The sequence below is a fragment of the Heloderma suspectum genome, chromosome 5 (genome assembly GCF_057233095.1).
Source record: "Heloderma suspectum isolate Gila_16-S chromosome 5, 16-S_ref, whole genome shotgun sequence".
Lineage (NCBI taxonomy): Eukaryota > Metazoa > Chordata > Lepidosauria > Squamata > Helodermatidae > Heloderma > Heloderma suspectum.
In genome coordinates, this window is record NC_139462.1 from 231,492,653 (window position 1) to 231,510,727 (window position 18,075).

The 18,075-nt window shown below is 52.1% G+C and overlaps 1 protein-coding gene and 1 non-coding gene across 5 annotated transcripts in view; both read left to right on the forward strand.

Annotated features, from left to right (window-relative positions):
- TBRG4 (transforming growth factor beta regulator 4) overlaps positions 1–11,832 on the forward strand; it is a 30,642-nt gene extending 18,810 nt beyond the window's left edge. For all 4 annotated transcript variants that reach the window (XM_084859568.1, XM_084859569.1, XM_084859567.1 and 1 more), the window contains 4 exons: positions 1,821–2,066; positions 2,868–2,979; positions 3,406–3,520; positions 10,741–11,832. In XM_084859568.1, coding sequence (XP_084715694.1) covers positions 1,821–2,066; positions 2,868–2,979; positions 3,406–3,520; positions 10,741–10,842 — 575 coding nt within the window. In that variant the 3' untranslated portion in view covers positions 10,843–11,832. The remainder of the gene's footprint in view (positions 1–1,820; positions 2,067–2,867; positions 2,980–3,405; positions 3,521–10,740) is intronic.
- Positions 2,573–2,697, forward strand: LOC146345294 (small nucleolar RNA SNORA5). The gene has a single exon (XR_014792737.1). It is a non-coding gene; the product is annotated as a small nucleolar RNA SNORA5 (small nucleolar RNA).
- Positions 11,833–18,075: the final 6,243 nt, after the last annotated feature.

Consider the following 18,075-nt stretch of genomic DNA (forward strand, 5'->3'; position numbering starts at 1 on the left):
CATTTCATTCCTGTAGTCATGATGGTGCAAAACTGCACATGCTCAGAGTATTCCTTTTTTAAAAAAATCAGGGTTGGAAAGAGGTCCCTCCCTCCTTTTTCTGCTCTAACATATTAGGAATGCAGAAGCAGTTGTAATGTACATTCCTGCATTGAACAGGGGGCTGGATTCGATGGTCTTATAGGCCCCTCCCAACCCTACTGTTCTATGTTTCTAATGCAAGGAATGGCAGCAGAGAAGGAGGAAAAAGAGAAATGTTAGTTGTGTGCTTCATAACTGAAGGAAGACAGGGGGCTTTCTAAATGGGGGGTGGGGGATTAGACCATTCAGTCCACAGTCTAAAATTACCTAGCTGCACTGCTGGGTCCAGTCAGGGAAGGAACCGTGGCCCATGGGGCTCTGAGGTTGCCCCTAGAAGGCCCAAGCCAGGCCGCGCTTGGCTACGCACTGCAAAATGCAGGTTAAACATCTCGCTGCCCACCAGAGCAGGTTGTATCCCACCTTACAAACTGGAGCTGAGTGTCAACCAGTCACGGATTCCCCCCAAACCACTCCTACAGGGACCCTGGGAACTGCAGTTGCACTTAAGAGCGAGCCAGCCTGTTTTCGGAACGACAGTTCTCCAGGGTTCCGTGAGCGAAGCCACGATGGCTTTAAACATTTCACGTTGGTAGGCTGGACCGTTACGTTTTTATCCTGTCATTCCTCCAAGGAGCTTAGGGCAGCATAGGTGGTTCCCTCCCCTCTTTAATCCTCACAACTTTCCAGCAAAGTAGGCCAGGCTGGGAGAGGGCAACTGGCTCACCCAATCCCCCAGCAAGGTTTGGGGCTGAGCAGGGGTTTGAACCCCGGTCTCTCTGTTCTGAGCCCAGCGCAGGAGCAGAAAGCAGGAGTAGGGAAATAATGAAAGCGAGGCTGCAGTGTATTTCAGGCAGCCCACCAGCCTCTCCCAGGCTTCTTTTTGGCCCCTTTTCCCTTTTCTTTGATCTCCGTGTGCAGCCTGCATGTTGGCTTTGGCCCTAGCCAGTTTGGACTTTGGCCTTGACCGCTGGCAGTGACCACTTTCCCCCAAGGCAATGGAGCCTGGGACGGTGGGGAGGTTCCTCTCTCCTGTCTTCGGCAGCAGCGTGGTGCATAAGGGAGAAAGTAGTCCTTGTTTTTATTACCGCATTGGTTTTTATTATGTGAGTTTATTGTTGCTTGCTGCCTTTGGGGGCTCCTGCCTTGAAAGGCTGTATTAATCTGGAGGCCTGGTTTCCTCAGGGCCCAGTCGGTCTCTTTTGACTGGGCCCAAAGGCGGCCAAGAAATATTTTAAATGACTAAAGAACAAATAAGTGTGGGCCCCTAAACTCTTTGAGCTCCTGTACATCAAAACGGACCGCTCTGGAATTGTGCCTGTCCAGGAGGGTCGGACTGTGACTGAGGGGGCCTGGGCTCAAATCCCCCGCTCAGCTGTGCAACCTCACTGGGTGGCCTCGGGCCAGTCACCGTCCCCCAGCCTAACCTACCTCACAGGGCTGTTATGAGGATAACTTGAGGTGGGAACCATGGCGCCCTGTCCTCCGTGGAGCTGCGGTGGGTCCCTTGTGGCCCTCCAGACATGTTGTCCTCCGACTCCCATGTTCCCTCACCATGGGGCTCTGCTGGCCTAGGCTGATGGGATTTGCAGGCCAAAACACCTGGGCGGCCACAGCCTGCCCACCCCGCCTCAGAGGGAGGGCTGGATAAAAATTCGATCCATGTCTGTAAGGTGGCTTTTCTGCCCTCCCTGTGGAGTCTCAGTGTGCTCTCCCCCTTCCTACCCCCTGTCTGCTTGCAGCCGACCAGTCCCCGAAGGGGAAGAACTACCAGCTCAAGCTGATCCATGTCAACACCACGGCCCGGCTGGAGTGTGCGGACTACATGGGGCCCTTCCTCCCACCGGAGGCCCTGGGCATCAAGGAGCTACATGGGGGCAGGAAGGTGACCCCCCTGCAGAGCGGCCTTCAGGAAGTGCTGAAGGGAATTGCTGGAGAGGAGGCCAAAGTGCGCTTTGGGGTGGACACGGACTGTGGCTGGCAGCTGGGTGAGCGCCACTGTTCTGAGGGTGGGGGGCAGAGAGGGGGGCAGGGCAGGGCAGCGGCAGGCGAAAACATAACTGCAGCCCGCCTCCTCCGCTCTTCATGGCAGCTGTCGTCTGGCCTCCTTCTCGTGTTGCCTTGCAGGCCGGCTTTTGGCAGGCTGAGGGCCAGAATGTAAAGCTTCCCCTCCCGTGGACCAGGGGCATTGAACCTCCCACCTGGTGACCAAATCTGGCCCAGCCCTCTGTAGTTCCCCAGATGGCCACATCCCCTTCCCCTGGGAAGTTTGGTGGTTTCCTGCCCCCCCCCCCCAATTTGAAATGCCTCTCCTGAGGCTCAGTGACTGTCGGGAAGAGCCTGAAGCTACAAGATGCTGGTATTTTGATCACAGCCTTGGGCCTCAGCCACCACAGGAAGGAGGCCCCTGAGAGCTGCTCCAAAGTGGAACCCGGCCCTCAGGCTGCAAGAGGTTCGGCAGCTTTTCTCCTTGTGGAAGGTCCAGCCAGGCTTCTGCAGCTTTGTCAAATTCGGCGCTCGCCTGCCCCATGGCAGGGGCCGGCCCAGTTGGCTGCCACACCAGCCTCTGTACCTCATGGGCCCCATGACACTGGGGATAAAATGATGCTACAGACAAATGCCAAACCCCGGCTTCGCCTGCACAGGCGAGACTGGTCTCAGCTTGATCGCCTCCATTATGGCTGTCCGTGCGGAAGTGGAGCGGATCTCTGGGCTGTGCAGCCAGGTCTGGCATTGTCCCACTTGGGGGAAAGGCGGACTCGGGAGCGTCTGTCCGTGTCCCTTTGCAGATGCTGAGATGGTGCTTAGCAGCGACAACCAGCCCCTGCCTGTAGCAGACTTTGCCGCTCCTCAGCTGGCCCGCGTGGAGGGATCTCAGCCTCTCATGTCGGGGACCAGGAGGTGAGTCTCCTTGGCTTGAGTTTAGGCTGAGTGTGGTGTGGGGAGTGCGGGCGGGGACATCTGGGCCTTGCTGACGTGAAGCAGCCGGGGAGAAGGCTACTCTGCACTGAGGGGAGCATGCCAAGCGTCTGGGTAGGAGATGGGTGTGTGTTGGAGTGCCACTCCCGCCGTCTTGGTCTGGAGGCCGCTGGGTTGAGGGAAGCTGCCCAAGAGGATCTGTACACTTGGGAGGGAGGGAGGGAGGGAGGGAGGGAGGTGCTGTCAGGGCCTCTTCCTAAAATCTGCCCCCAGCCTGTGGGATTTAATTCCCCCTCTGCCCCATGGCAGAAGCGGTGCAGCAGGGACTTCAACTTGCCAAGGGGGGGGGGGCTCCCTTTGGAGGCGGGAGGTACTGAGCGCTGTCTTATCTTCCCCCCTCTGCCGCAGGCTCGCCTTCCTTACGTGGGAGTTCCCAAACTTCAGCAGCCAGAGCAAGGACCTGCTGGGGCGGTTTGCCATGGCCCAGCGGCACGTCCAAGCCGCTGGCTTCCTGGTTGTGGACGTGAGTCCCGGGGGCCAGGGGGTCTTCGGGCGCGTTCTGCCCTGCATCACGCAGGCGGTGGCTGCTGGCTGAGGAGTCAGGCCCCTCAGATTCTCCAGCCGTTCAGCCTTGCTTGTTCAAAGCAAGTTCCTGCTCCTTCTGTGTCCACACAGACAGGCCTGTGAATGTGAGGGCCGCATCTGGCGAAATCTCCAAGTCAGACCTTCAGTGGTCACCGGGTGAGTCTCCAGGGCCCTGCCCTGGAGAATATGTTGCCCCATCCCATGGCTCCAACCCAGGGGAGGGGTCTATAGTTGCGGGAGGGGCCCGATGATGACAGGTGGTCCATGGCCGCCCCCCTTGCTGTCACCTTTCCCCTGGGCGAACCGCCGGCTGGAGCAGCGGAGAAAGTCAGGGGATGCCCCCCCAATATTGCAATAACAACGGGGTTCCTCTCCTCACCTCCTCCCCAAGCCCCTGTAGCCTCCTAGACATGGGGCCTTGCCCAGCACCCCACAGGCCAGATGGGGCAGCCTGGCGGACTGAGGGTTCCCTGTCCCTGCTTGAAGAGAAGCTGAATAACTTAAGAACGTAACAAGAGCCCTGCTGAATCAGACCAAGGGTCCACCCAGTCCAGCATTCTGTTCACACAGCGGCCAACCAGCTGCCCACGGGAAACCCACAAGCAGGACATGAGTGCAGCAGCACCCTCCCACCCATGTTCTCCAGCAACTGGTGCACACAGGCGCACTGCCTCTGGTACTGGAGGTGGCACATAGCCATCAGGACTAGTAGCCATTGATAGCCTTCTCCTCCATGAATTTGTCCAATCCCCTTTAAAAGCCATCCAAATTGATGGCCATCACTCCATCTTGTGGTAGTGAATTCCATAGTTTACCTATGCGCTGTGTGAAGAACTACTTTTATTTATTTAAAATATTTCTTGGCCGCCTTTCAGGGCAGAAGCCTTCCCAAGGTGGTTTACAGCAATAAAATACATAAAGACAGTTAAAATATTAAAAGTGATAAAAACAATAAAACCAACAATAAAAGCCAACAATAAAACCTGCAACAATGTTAAGAGCAGTAACAGCGACAACAGCAGTCATATCAATAGAAGGCCAAGGCAAAACAATTTGTTTTCAAGGCCTTCTTAAAAGCCTGCACTGACAGAGCATGGCGGACCTCTGATGGCAGCTTCTTCCAGAGGTGTGGGGCCACTGCAGAGAATGCTCTCTCACGTGTGATCACCCACCGGGCTGCTCTCACAGGCGGGCAAATGAGAAGGCCTCTCTTTCTGATCTTAAAGTGCGGGCACACTGATATGGGTGAAGGCGGTCCTTCAAGTAACTTGGCCCCAAACCACTAAGGCTTTAAAGGTCTAGACCAGCACTTCGAATTGGGCTCCGAAACACACCGGTAAACACTGCTGCTGGCACAGTATACGCGTTATGCGATCAAACCGCCTCGCCCCCACCAATACTCAGGCGGCCGCATTCTGCACAAGCTGGAGTTTCTGAACTGTCTTCAAAGGCAGCCTGGACGTTACTAGTGCATGGATAACTGAGGTAAGGTCCGTCCTCTCCAGATAGGGCCGCAGTTGGCGTACCAGCCTAAGCAATAAAAAGCACTCCTGGACACCGCAGCCACCTGGGCTTCCCCAGCTAACTCAGAATCCAGGACGACTCCCAGACCGCGCACTTGGTCTTCCAGGGGGAGTGCAACTCCATCTAAGACCAGCTGTAAGCCTCCTTCCGAAGTAGTTGGTTTCCCAGTCCACAGTACCTCAATCTTGTCTGGATTAAGTTTCAGCTTGTTCACATCAACCATCCCAAAACAGCGTCCAGACACCGGTTCAAGAGTTCCACAGCCTCCCTGGGATGTGCTGATGGAAATGAGAGGTAGAACTGAGTATCATCCGCATACTGATGACATTTCAGCCCAAACCTCCTGATGACTTCCCCCCGCAGTTTCATGTAGATGTTAAAAAGCATGGGGGACAGGATGGAACCTTGTGGCACCCCACAGACTAATGGCCACGGGGTAGAACTGAAGTCCCCCAGCACCACCTTCTGAGACCGCTCCTCCAGAAAGCACCAGAACCACTTTAAAACTGCGCCTCCCAAGCCCGATCCAGATAAACGATCCAGAAGGATACCATGGTCGATGGTATTGAAAGCTGCTGAGAGGTCCAGAAGAACCAACGGGGTTGCACTCGCCCCATCCATTCCCCAGCATAAGTTGTCACCAGGGTGACCAAGGCTGTTTCCATCCCATAACCTGGCCTGAAACCTGATTGGAATGGATCTCAATAATCACTTTCATCCAAAACGGCTTGGAGTTGTGAGGCCACCACACACTCCAGCACCTTGTCCAAGAATGGCAAATTTGACACGGTGGTAATTATCTGGAACCGTAGGATCTAAATTTGGTTTCTTCAGCAAGCGCCTCACCACAGCTCCTTTCAGAGCTTCAGGGACTTCACCGTCCCTCAAGGAGGCATTTACCACCTCAGAGGTCCAGATACCCAGCTCTGACAAATTTCACAAGCCAGGATGGGCAAGGAGCTAAAGGGCAGGTGGTAGGCCTCAGTCTCCAAGCAGTTTGTCCACATCCTCAGATTGCACAAGCTGAAAGGTATCCATAACATGACTAGATGATACACCAGCCATGTCCATATCAGACTTTGTCAAAACAATGGCATCCAAGTCAGCACGAATACAAGTTATTTTATCTGCAAAGTGTTAGGCAAATTGTTCACAGCTGGCCTTTGAGGGTTCAAGTTCTTGTGTTCGAAGGCCTACACCCAAGAGGCCTTTAACCACATGAAAGAGCTCCGCTGGACAACACTGAGCAGGTGTGATGGTGGTGGTGAAGTAGGATTTCTTTACCGCCATCACCACCACAGAATAAGAATGCAAGTGGATTCTTACCTGTGTTTGATCGTATTTGTTCCAAGTCTTCCACCATTTGCGCTCTAATCGTCTACACAGTCGTTTCATTGTCCTTAACTCCTCAGAATATCAAGGAGCTGACACAGTTCTGTGACTAGGTCGAGGATGTTTGGGAGCGACCATACTTCTTCTTATCTGTCCTGAATCTCCCATCAATCCACTTCATGGGATGATCTCATATTCTAGTATTTTGAGAGAGGGAGAAACAGGTCTCCCTCTCCACGACATGCATGATTTTGTACAACCCTTTCCCTCCTTTTATCCAAGCTAAACAATCCCAGCTGTTGTAACCTTTCCCCATAGGGGAGATGCTCCAGCCCCTTGATCGTTTTAGTTGCCCTTTTCTGTACTTTTTCCAGCTCTACAGTATCCTTTTTAGGTGTGCATATGCAACGTATGCAAAATAAAGATGTGTATGCAGATGTCGTTGACATGCATAATTGTGCACAGGATTACTCTGGTGGGGTAATTGGGATTGTGGTAGCCATCCTTGACCTAGCTGAGGAGAGGATGAACCCCCCCCCCTTGTACGGTGTCCCCAGCTCTCTTCCCAGCCCCCACCAAAGAATGTCGGTGTTTTCCACATGCAGCGCTGCATTCATTTACAGCGGTTCCTGGAGGGAGATGGGGGTGGGGAGCGTTCCTGGACGCTCTTGACCATTCCAGCTCTCCAGCATCAAGCTGCCTGCTGGAGAGCTGCAGGGGTGGGCAGAGAAGGTTGCACTTGAACCAGGGCGGCAGGGTCGGGGTGGGGGTCATTCATTATTTAGCTTCTCGGAAGCAATAGCTCTGCAGTCCTCAGCACTCTTCTCTGTTCTCCAGCAGGAAAGGAACGGAAGACCTCAGGGTGGGGGGAGTGAATGCTCATAGTGGCGTGGTTTGGCCTTTCCCTCTATGGTGGGGGGTGGGGGAGTGAACGCCCATAAGATACCCACACATAGGCACCGCTTGCGCTAGCCTTTGCCAGGCCCAAGCTGAGTGTGACTGTGTGTGTGTGCGCACGCGCATCGGTCTATGTTTTGTAGCTAGGTCACTTCCAGTCTTACAAGTAAGACCTGGAAAGTTTCGACTCTTGAAGGGAAAATGGGATGGCGGTTATTGATGCAGGACTGAAAGCTGCTGTGATGTCATGCTTAGAACTGCTTTCCGCAAACTGGAGCCCTACAGAAGTGTTGGGCTACAAGTCCCATAGTCCTTGACCATCGGCCATGGTGGCTGAGGGTGTTGGGAGTTGGAGCCCAGCACACCTGGGCACTCTGGAGGACACTAGGTAGCCTAGATGGGCACATCCCATCTTGATGAGCATATCCAGCCCCTTCCTCCTCATCTCCTCGCATAGCTCTTTGCCTGGCAAAGGAGAAAGCGAGGTGCCATCGGCCACAAATCAAATGCAATAATTAAATGCACCTTGCACGGCTGCAGTCCTTTTTAAGCACTTTTGCCTTTTCCTGCCCTTCAGCTGCCAGGATTGCTTGGAGCAGTGGTGCGCCACTAAGTGCCCCCTGGAGTGGGGGCTGCCGTTTCTGCAACGGGACGATGGCTTGCTGGCCAGCAGCCCTGTCTTGATAGGGAGAGACCTAGGGAGGCAGTGGGCTCTCCCACGCTGGAGGCATTCAAGATGAGGCTCTGACTTGGATTCCTGCTTTGAGCAGGGGGCTGGGCTCGATGGTCTTGTAGGCCCCTTCCAACCCTACTGTTCTGTGATTCTGTGATACTGTCCTGGTGCAAGATGGGTGGAGCGGCTGGTGCCAAAGCGGGGGGTTGGGGTGTGGCGGAAGGATGGTGGCAGTTCAGCACTTAAATTCTGTGTGTATAAAATGGTAACAATATTGGAGCTGCCCCCTGATTCTAAGCAATCTGAGCAGGAAGCACACCCTATTCATTTCAGTGGCTTACTTCCATGTAAGTGCAGAAAAAAGAAGTGCAGAAAAGGGCAACTCAAGGGGCTGGAGCATCTCCTCTATGAGGGAAGGTTACAACGGCTGGGATTGTTTACCTTGGAAAAGAGGAGGGTCAGGGGAGATGCGATAAAGGTAAAGGTGTCCCCAACCAGTCGTGTCCGACTCTAGGATGCGGTGCTCAACCCTGTTTCTAAGCCGAAGAGCCAGCGCTGTCCGAAGATGCTTCCGTGGTCATGTGGCCGGCATGACTGAACACCGAGGTGCACAGAACGCTGTTACCTTTCCCGCCGAGGCGGTACCTATTTACCTACTTGCAATTTCTTGCTTTCGAACTGCTAGGTTGGCAGAAGCTGGGACTGAAGACGGGAGCTCACTCCGTCACGCAGCACTCGGGTCTCGAACTGCTGACCTGCCAACCTTCCAGTCTGCAGTTCAGCGTCTTAATCACTAAGCCACCGCGGCCCCAATACACCGATATTGAACACCGATAGAGGTGTACAAAATGATGCATGGTGTGGAGAATGTGGGTACGGAGACTTTTTTTCTCCCTCTCTCAAAATACTATAACCTGGGCTCATCCCACGAAGCTGGTTGCTGGGAGATTCCGGACAGATTAAAGGACATCCTCCTTCACGCAGCACATAGTCAAACTATGGAATTGGCTACCACAGGGTGTAGTGATGGCCACCCATTTGGATGGCTTTAAAAGGGGGATGGACAAATTCCTGGAGGAAAAGGCTATCAATGGCTACTAGTCTTGATGGCTATGTGCTACCTCCAGTACCAGAGGGAGTATGCCTGTGTACACCAGTTGTTGGGGAACATGGGTGGGAGGGTGCTGTTGCGCTCATGCCTTGCTTGTGGGTTCCCTGTCGACAGCTGGTTGGCCACTGTGTGAACAGAATGCTGGACTGGGTGGACCCTTGGTCTGATCCAGCAGGGCTCTTCTTGTGTTTTTATGTTGAGTGTGCTTAAAAAGGCAGCCTTAACTATTTTTCAAATAATCATTTAGGGCACAATCCTATGCCTTTTTAGACAGAAAAAAGTCCTATAACTCCCAGCATTCCCCAGCCAGCCTTAGAAATATGAAAGTGGATTAGATCTAGATTTAGGGGTGTTCAACTGGGCTGGCAGAAGTGGACGTCCCCACCCCTCATTCCCAGGGCAGCACCTCCACCCGCCCCAATCCTATATATAGGGTTGGGGCGCCCTGCTGAGTGGGGTAGACTGTGGTGCACGTGGGTTGAAGGCAATATCCTCAGAAATAAGGTAGAGAACCATTCTGACCCTCTGTGCAGTATTTTGCAGGGGGTGGGGGTGGGGTGGAGGGGCTGCCCTGGGGGAGGAGGGCAGCCACTTCCACCAGCCCAGTTGCACATGCTGAAATCTGTATCCATCTCACTGTTTGCATGAGACCGCTTATTTTCCTGCCAGGAGACAGGTCTCTGTTGTTTCTGCACCCCGGAGTCTAAGCCATTTGGGGTTGCTTCTGTGGGTTTCCCATGGCCGCAGAGCCTCTGAACGGGTTCCACCAGGTTGGATTTTTAATTCCTCCAGTTGCTGGCCCATCACTTGTTTGCACAAAGTTGGGCACAGGGCATTGAAATCCACCAGGGTGGAAGGGGGCAGCCATTATCCCTGACCAACCATCTGGACAGACCGTGGGTCCCACCTCCCATCCCCCGACTGCCACCGTTTGATTCACAGCAGCTGTGGTCTGGTGGCGTGATCCCCCCTTGCTAGAAGCCAAGGTGGCGACTAGCGTATTTAAGCTGAAGCAAGCCAGGGCACCTCTGTTGCGAAAGCTCCCCCCACCCCATCCCCGGAGCTGAATGCTATCTGGGTTACTGATAGCTTTTGGGGGAACTTTTATTTGCTTTTCTATGTTATATTGTAATCATTGGAAGCTCCCCTGATTTAAAAGGGGGTGAAAGAATAGACGTCACTTGTTCATTTTGTACAGCAGGGGTGTTGAACCTCTTTCAGCCCGAGGGCCGAATTCAATTTAGGAGAAGCGGGGGGGGGGGGCACATTCCAGTGGAGGGCGGGGCCCCTGAGCCCGAGGTTCCCTACCTTTGGTGTTCAGCATTTAGGAGTTGGTTGGTTTTAAATTAAAGAATCTAGTCCTCATTGTCCTCTTTGGAGAAAAAGTAAGGAGGCCTTGGGAATGAGAGCTTGTGGGGTTTTAAGCAGTTCCTCTGGCCACCATCCTGCTCTGCATCAGCTGCATGCCTGTGGCTCCTGAGAGTCTTTCAGACATCCTAGAATCCACACCTTCCAGGTGTGGCTCTGCCCAGGAGTAGAATCAGCTTGGCAATGCTTAGATTCACCCTTCTCGTCGGGGCCTGACCTAGTTTTTCCTCCTCCCCGCACCCCCATTTTGCAGGTTCCTTACTACGAATGGTTCGACCTGAAGTCGGGGTGGCAGAAGGCAGCCTATCTCCGGGACAAGATGAACAAAGCTGTGGCTGAGGAGATGGCCAGATAGGCGCGTGCGGATTGCGGAGCCGCTGAAGGCTGAGCAGTTGGACTGTGGCTCGGAAGGGGCCCCGGGCTGTCCTTCCTCGCATTTATGCTGGCGATGCTGTGAACCGCGGGTGGGGAGTGTCTCTGGGCAGGCGGAGGGGCCTCGTCGGCCGTGTAGACAGATGTGTTTTTGAATAAATGGTCTACTGTACAGTCCAGATCACATGTTCGGCAGCCTGTCCTGCTGCTGGCTTGACCTGACAAAAGAGAGACACTCCTGATTCCGTGTGCTGTTAAGGGGGGCTTTTGCCTCCCGCCAGAGGTGACGAACCCGACTTGAGAGAGCCGACGGGGGTGCAGGAGGGCAGTCGGCTCCATGTTTGGGTGCTGATGGCCATCCCAACCACTCTTCCTCGCCAGCAATTCTAATGATGCTCCCCTTCTTCTGTTCTTGAAACATGTAGGGTGATGGAGAGAGGGTGGCTGAAGGGAAGGCTATTCATAATAGTGGAACCATGAGGAGGGAATCGTACACAGGAAGGATGGCTCTACCAATGGCTGTGAGCTCAGCTCTTACGGTCTCAGCTTATAAAGTCAGTCTCAGCAGTTCTCTGGTTGGGGGTCGTCCTTTAAACCCAGAGTTCCAGATTTTGAATCAAGTTTCACATGTGCTGTTACCCCACATGCAGGAGGATAAAAGGGGTGAACCTGAAGAAAGGATTAAGAGGATGGCAAATGAAGGTAGACAGTAAGTGACTTGCCAAAGGCCGTAACAGTGAGTCAGTGACAAACTTGGACCCCGATCTCCCGCATCCAAGCCTACCTCGGACACCAGCAGTGCATCCTTTCCGTCATCTGCCATACAGCGTATCTTTAGAAAAAGGACATGGTTGCTTGGGGCCCCTTCGCATAGGATTTTCCTGCCACAAATGTGCATGCCATGTGTGGATGATATAGGAGTTTCTTGCTTGTGGTGCATAACAATAATACATAGATGTCTCTTTCTAAGCGCAAAGATTGCTTCACAAGCATGATTTCAGTAGTTCTACAACAACTCTGCAGCTAAGGAAGACCAGTGCTGTTATCATATTTGGGAACCTGTAGCGGCAGAGTCGGAAGATAAGGCTGCCCCCGTGTACACCGCCATGTGCAGAAGTAGCTACTGCAACTTCCAGACACATGTAGAAAAAAATCCCAAGTGCTTAGAGTGTATGCGTATGTATACCTTTAAATTTAAGAGCTTATGTAACCCAGTGCACTCACCTGGTGCCTTGCAGTTGGAGCAGAGCTGCTGCCTTAGGGGCCCTTCTTTCCAGTAGACTGAACGTCCACATTATCCTCTCAGCCCCCTCCCCACTGCCCTGGAATCTTTTGCCTTTGTTCCTGTTGTCTTTAGGGTTGAAAGGCAGCTGCAGTGCGTGGCTTGCTCGGTCGTGCGTGTCCATCTGTGCACCAGCAGGCCTCTCTGCAGGGCAGCTGCTTGTGCCAGAGGGAGAATCGTTTCACCTCCAGCCACGCTGATTCTCTTCCGCCGGAGAAGAGGGAGCTGGGCCTAGCGCCCTTCTCCTTCTCCCCGTTTCTTTGTGGTGATGATGGTGGCCATAGAGCAAGGAGTTCACAACTAGGCAAGCTCTTCTAGCCCACCACCTTGTTAGTGTGGAGGACTCTTGACGTCCAGACAGGCTCCAGGTGGAGGAGTGGAAGCGGATTTGGCTGAAGCGCTGCCCTGCATGCCCAGTCCAATAGTTTGTAAACTTCTAGAGCCAGAGATGGCTCTCTCTCTCTTGCTGAGTGGTGCACCTTGATGGCATGATACAAATAACAGGATGCGTAGGGTGCTCAGACATTTGGGGCAGAGTGAGCATCAGCAGAGCCCCGCTGAATCAGACCACAGGCCCATCCACTCCAGCGTTCAGTTCACACATTTGGAGGAAGGATCTTACATCTGGTCTGGTCAGTGCTTGGAGGGGAGACCCCCAGGGAACCACATGTAACCACATTGAGTGCCACAATGGAAGAAAGGTGGGATATAAATTAAATAAATAAATAGCATCTGTGGGTGGGCCCCTTCCAGCATTAGGTTCCATGGTTTTGCCTAAATGCTCAGCTCCCACAATGCATCTGTGGGGATAAGTACCTGTCATGATGCCCTGGAGGAAGCAAGATGAGCTGTGGGCGAGCTGTCTCTGTCCAATGAGGCTCAAAAGAGTGTTGGAATTGGATCTGGGAATCGTGGGCTCAAGCGGCACCTCTGCCATCCATCAATAAGAAGCTGCCTTCTGCCGAGTCATATTGCCGTCTGCCTCACTCAGTCTTGTCTATCACAGAGGCTGACAGCAGCTCTCCAGGGTTTCAGACAGGAGTTTTCCCCAGCCATATCTGGAAATGCCTGGGATCGGGACCTTTTGTGTGCAAAGCATGTGCTATATATTTATCTGAAATATTTCTAAACCATCTATGAATTCCAGGGTGATGTACAATAAATATAAACTTATTCAAACAAAATACAAATACAATAAAACCTCCTTCTCCTTAACAGTTACACACTGAAAAGCAGGAAAGACTATAGAATTAAAAGGTTGGGGCAGCCTAAGCCTTTAAAAGGCCAGGGGAATACAATCTAGATTAACACAGCATCTTATTTAAAATATAAAAATAAATTGATAAAAGACACAACAGTGAAAGAAATAAGCAGCACCAACCAACTGAAAAGCCCTTCAGCCACCAATCTGCCCAAATGCCAAAGACCTGCCTAAATAAAAACATACTTACAGTATAGTTAGGATATCTATTGGTGTGTGTAGGGCAGAGTCTTCTGGTCCCTGCTGGTTAGAGATGTGCTCCTGGTTCCAGGCTCTCCTCCAGGGAGAGGAAGTAGATGGGCAGGGAGGTGATGATAAAGATGCCAACCCACAGAAGCAGTCCTTCCATGAATTTGCAGAGTCTTCTTGTGAGCCTGCCCTGCCTTGCAGGGACGTTGTGAAGACAGGCACAACCAAGGCTTGCAACTGAATGGGAAGTCGCAGCCAGAAGCAGGCTGCTGTGTGAGAAGTTTGAGGGGAAGTTGATGCAAAGGAAAGGGATGCAGGTCAGGCCCTGGCATCAGATTCAGTCAAAGATACCTAGGAACTGACCTCGCTTGTGAGTGCTGGAAGGGGGGAAAGCAAGCTCATCTTGAACATTCTCTTTCTTGATGCTCTGTTAGAGCAGGGCAGTCTTCCTCAGAAGAGGTCCACTTCTCAGTACATCAATTGATGTTGGGAGCCAGCGTGGTGTAGTGGCGAGAGTGCTGGACTGGGAGTCGGGAGGTCCAGGTTCTAGTCCCCACTCAGCCATGGAAGCTCAGTGGGTGACTTTGGGCCAGTCACAGACTCTCAGCCCAACCCACCTCACAGGGTTGTTGTGAGGATAAAATGGAGGAGGAAGAGGATTATGTACGCCACCTTGAGTTCCATGGAGGAAAAAAGGAGGGATATAAATGTAATAAATAAATAAATAAAATAGCAGTGAAAATAATGAAACCTGGTCCCAAGTCTCCCAAGGGCCAGGATTTAATGACGGTCCCCTTTCAACAGCAAGAATTAAAAGCTTTGGATTTGTTTCCTTGAGACAAATAAACAGGAGTTTCTCAAGCACACACACAAACTTGGCTGACAATCTGAGATTCTTCATAGTGGCTCTATAGAAAGGAGCCGTCCCTCTGTAGCTAGCTGCGTGTCCGTTAGAGGACAGGAGCAATGCAAATGTAAAACATATAGTACAGTGGTCACGCTCCTCCCCTCACAATAACCCAGAGGTAATGTGTCAGCCACTGTTATTTCCATTAACTGCCTTCCACCTTGATGCCAGATTGGTGCCACCTTGCTTTGCTCCATTGTGGGAGCGGATCTCTGGAAAAGCCCATATTCTCTGTATTTTCACATTCAACCCAACCTCTGGAACAGGTATTGGGTGCTGAATTTAGTGCCCCGGAAACCCCAGGTGCTTGCAGGCAGTGCCTGATGAAATTTTACAAGCTGATGGGGTGTGCTAGGGCTGTGTGGGTCTGGGCAAGAATGATCAGGGTGAGAGGCAGGGGGCTGAGGCCAGCCTAGCCCCTTCCTGAGGTCAGCCTAGCCAGAGAAAAACGATGCAGAGGAAGGGCACACGTGCGCATTAGTTTTGTTTGCATCTGTTACACCAGTTGCAAAAGTTGAGCTTTCCACAGCTCCAAATTGGAATTTGTTTGCTTGTTTATTCTGAAGCATTTTTATGCTGCTCTTCAGCCAAAAAGGGCTCTTGGAGTGGCTTACAGCCCATCAGTAAACAAGCTAGTCCCTGCTTTCAGGTTTACAATGTAAAAAAGACACGACACACAAGGAAAAGGGACGGGGAGGGAAGAGGGAACAAATGAAGTAGACTTTTAGCAGGGCTGGTGGAGTGGCCCTGCTTCCCCTCTCCTCATCCGTGGGGTGAGGATAGGGACAGTCCCACTGGAGCAGCCCTGATGTTCCCTTTGCCTGATGTTCCCTGAGTTATTTTGGTGCAGAATCGGTTGGTTATAGTGCAGAGTGTGCACGCATTTGGGTGTTCTCAAGTCTGGTGCAGGTCACATCAGACCCCGTTAAAGAAGAGGGACTCTGAAATAGGCCTTCCAGTTTTTTGCAGCAGCAGCAAGGGAATCAAACCCCACAGTGAGATTTGGAGCTCAGGCGGCCTCCTGTCCTCCCCACCCGCCACCCCTGTACTGGTTTGAAATTGGCAATCCAAGCTGTCCCTGCTTCCACATGAATAGGAGAGGGTGTGAAAACATGCAGGGGATTCACAAATGTATTTTCTTAGCCTGCCCTGTTGCTCTGATGTCACTGGCCAGCTTGAAGCCCAGTTTTGACTCACCGTCACCATGGAGACTCCGGCAGAAGAGGGAAGTTTGGTTTCTATGGCAGCAGGCCCGGGTTGACAACTGGAAGAACCAATTGGATATGTCTTCTGTGCCTCAAAACACACACTCGCGTGCACACATGTGTGTGCACCCCCCCCCCCCCGTGATGATCGATTACGATTGAGGATGTCAGCAAAAAGCTTGCATGGTGCCACGGGTATTTTGCAAGTCACCACATGTGTGATGCTTTGCAAACCTTGGCGCTCCATTTATTCGTGATAAACTGAATTGGATGCAAGGATTTCGTCTGTTCCAAAGAACCAGTTTGGGGCATGTTGCTGGCTTGGCCTTCCGCAGTGCATGAGCGGGAGTGTCCCCAAAGCCAAATTAAGGGTGGAGAGGACCGCAGCACAGGGATACATTTGGCAGTCGTGCCTTGCTTGCATTCCTCATCCTGGGCCTGTAGGAGATCCCTCTAAAAAATATTGTCTGAGCAGTGAAACGCTCCGGGGTGCAGGGCATGCCCAGGAGGGGCTCCCTTTGGAAGGAGGTCACGGAAGGCTTGCTGGCATTTAGTGTTGTTTACAAAAATACAGGTTGAACATAGGTGGAGGTTAAGAGGTATGGATTTCGTTCAAGTCTTTTCCTTCTGTCTTCTGTGGATTGTCAGGTGTCTTCAATTTGGTTGTCCATTCCTTGGCAGAATTGGATTTTTTTCACCAGGATTTCATTCAACTTGCGCTAATGTGCATTAGTCTAATGCACACTTGCGCTAATCTGCGTTAGTTAATGTGCATTAGTGTGAATGAGAATTAGCACAAATCTCCCCCCCTTCTTTTAAGTCACTCTGCAAGTCCACACAATCCATGTGACTAAGACAAAAACGGTCCCCTGCAGGACACGCAGGCCCCCCGTTCATAGAAATCCAAACCCGGTTGAATGCAATGGGGATTTTTCCGTCATCCCTAGGTGGAGGCGCAATTTTAAATGAGTGGGCAACTTGTGACCCTCCAGATTTTTGGCTGCCAAGGTGCCAATGGAGGCTGGTGACTCTGATGTCAGTGGGGCAGTGCATCCACTCTGGGTTTCAGCCAGAACTCTAAAGGAGCTCTCCAAGTTGCCGCCCCACCGACATCGGAGCCACCAGCCTCCACTGCAAAGTGCCCTTCCTCTCCCACTTTTTAATGTTTGTAAACAGCAGCATAGCTTACCAGCAAGCTAGGATTGCTTCAAAGGAAAGTGAAGGCCTTTAGCTACTCCCATCTTCTTTTCCCATGAACGCATCTGGACCATATGGGGGGCTCCCAGGCATCCTTCAGAGATCATAGAATCATAGAATAGTAGGGTTGGAAGGGGCCTACAAGACATCGAGTCCAACCCCCAAAGATGGCGGGCGGCTGCAGGCTGCTTTCCTCCACAGCACACCCATTTTGTGGTGGTGGCTGGGACAGTTTCTCTAGTGGCCAGGGCCCAAAATGTTGCCTATCCTCTTCCAAGAGACAGTCCAGAATCCAGTGTCCCATGTCAGGTCTCCAGGGAGGCAGCGGGCACCCTCTGACGCTTTCACAGAGCCCAAACTCGGCCCTCTGAGCTAAAAGAGACGTTACTTTAAAGGTGTGTCTAGCAGCTCTGTCTTCCTCCCCTCATTTTTACTTTGGAGTAGGGGTAGGGGGCCTGATCCAGATCTTAAAAGCCTCCCCTCCTCCTCCCACTATGGTCTTGGTCTGTGGGCCCTGTGCTACTCTAGAGTACAAAGAGAGAGAGAAAAAGAAAGACATCGCTGCTACTTGACGCACTTTTAAAATCATGTCTGCTTTGCCCCTCTGATTTCAGCTCCTGAGAACTGCACTTTGTTCTTCACACAGACAGGTGGAGGTGGAGGGAGACCGGCCCTTTTCTTGGTGAGCTTTGCCTCTTCAGAACATTTTCGAGCTATTTCCCAGTCTGGGATGATGGTCTAACAATGGGCTGCCATGGCAACATAACACCTGAATTTGCCTAACAAAGGAATGAGGCTGGCCAGACCTGGCCTTTCTCTTTTCAAGACCCTACAACTACAGAATGAGGAGTTGGAAGGAATCCTGGAGGTCATCCAGTCCACCCCATCCCCCAAAATCTTAATATATTGCTGCTATTTTTCTTTAGTCCTGACAGGAAGTTACATGCTATAGGGAGCCAGAGAACTTAGCAAACCTGATACTCAGAATGGCAGTATCCCATCTCATAGACCTGGTTCGCACATAACAACCCAGAGTATGGGTTGAGTATGGGTAGTCATCAAATTGTGGGTTATTGTTGAATCATAGTTTGTCGTTACATGTGAACCCTGCACTGTGGCTTAACTATGGGTTGTTAACCACGAACTACCCAGGAAGAGAACCCATGGTTTGTGGT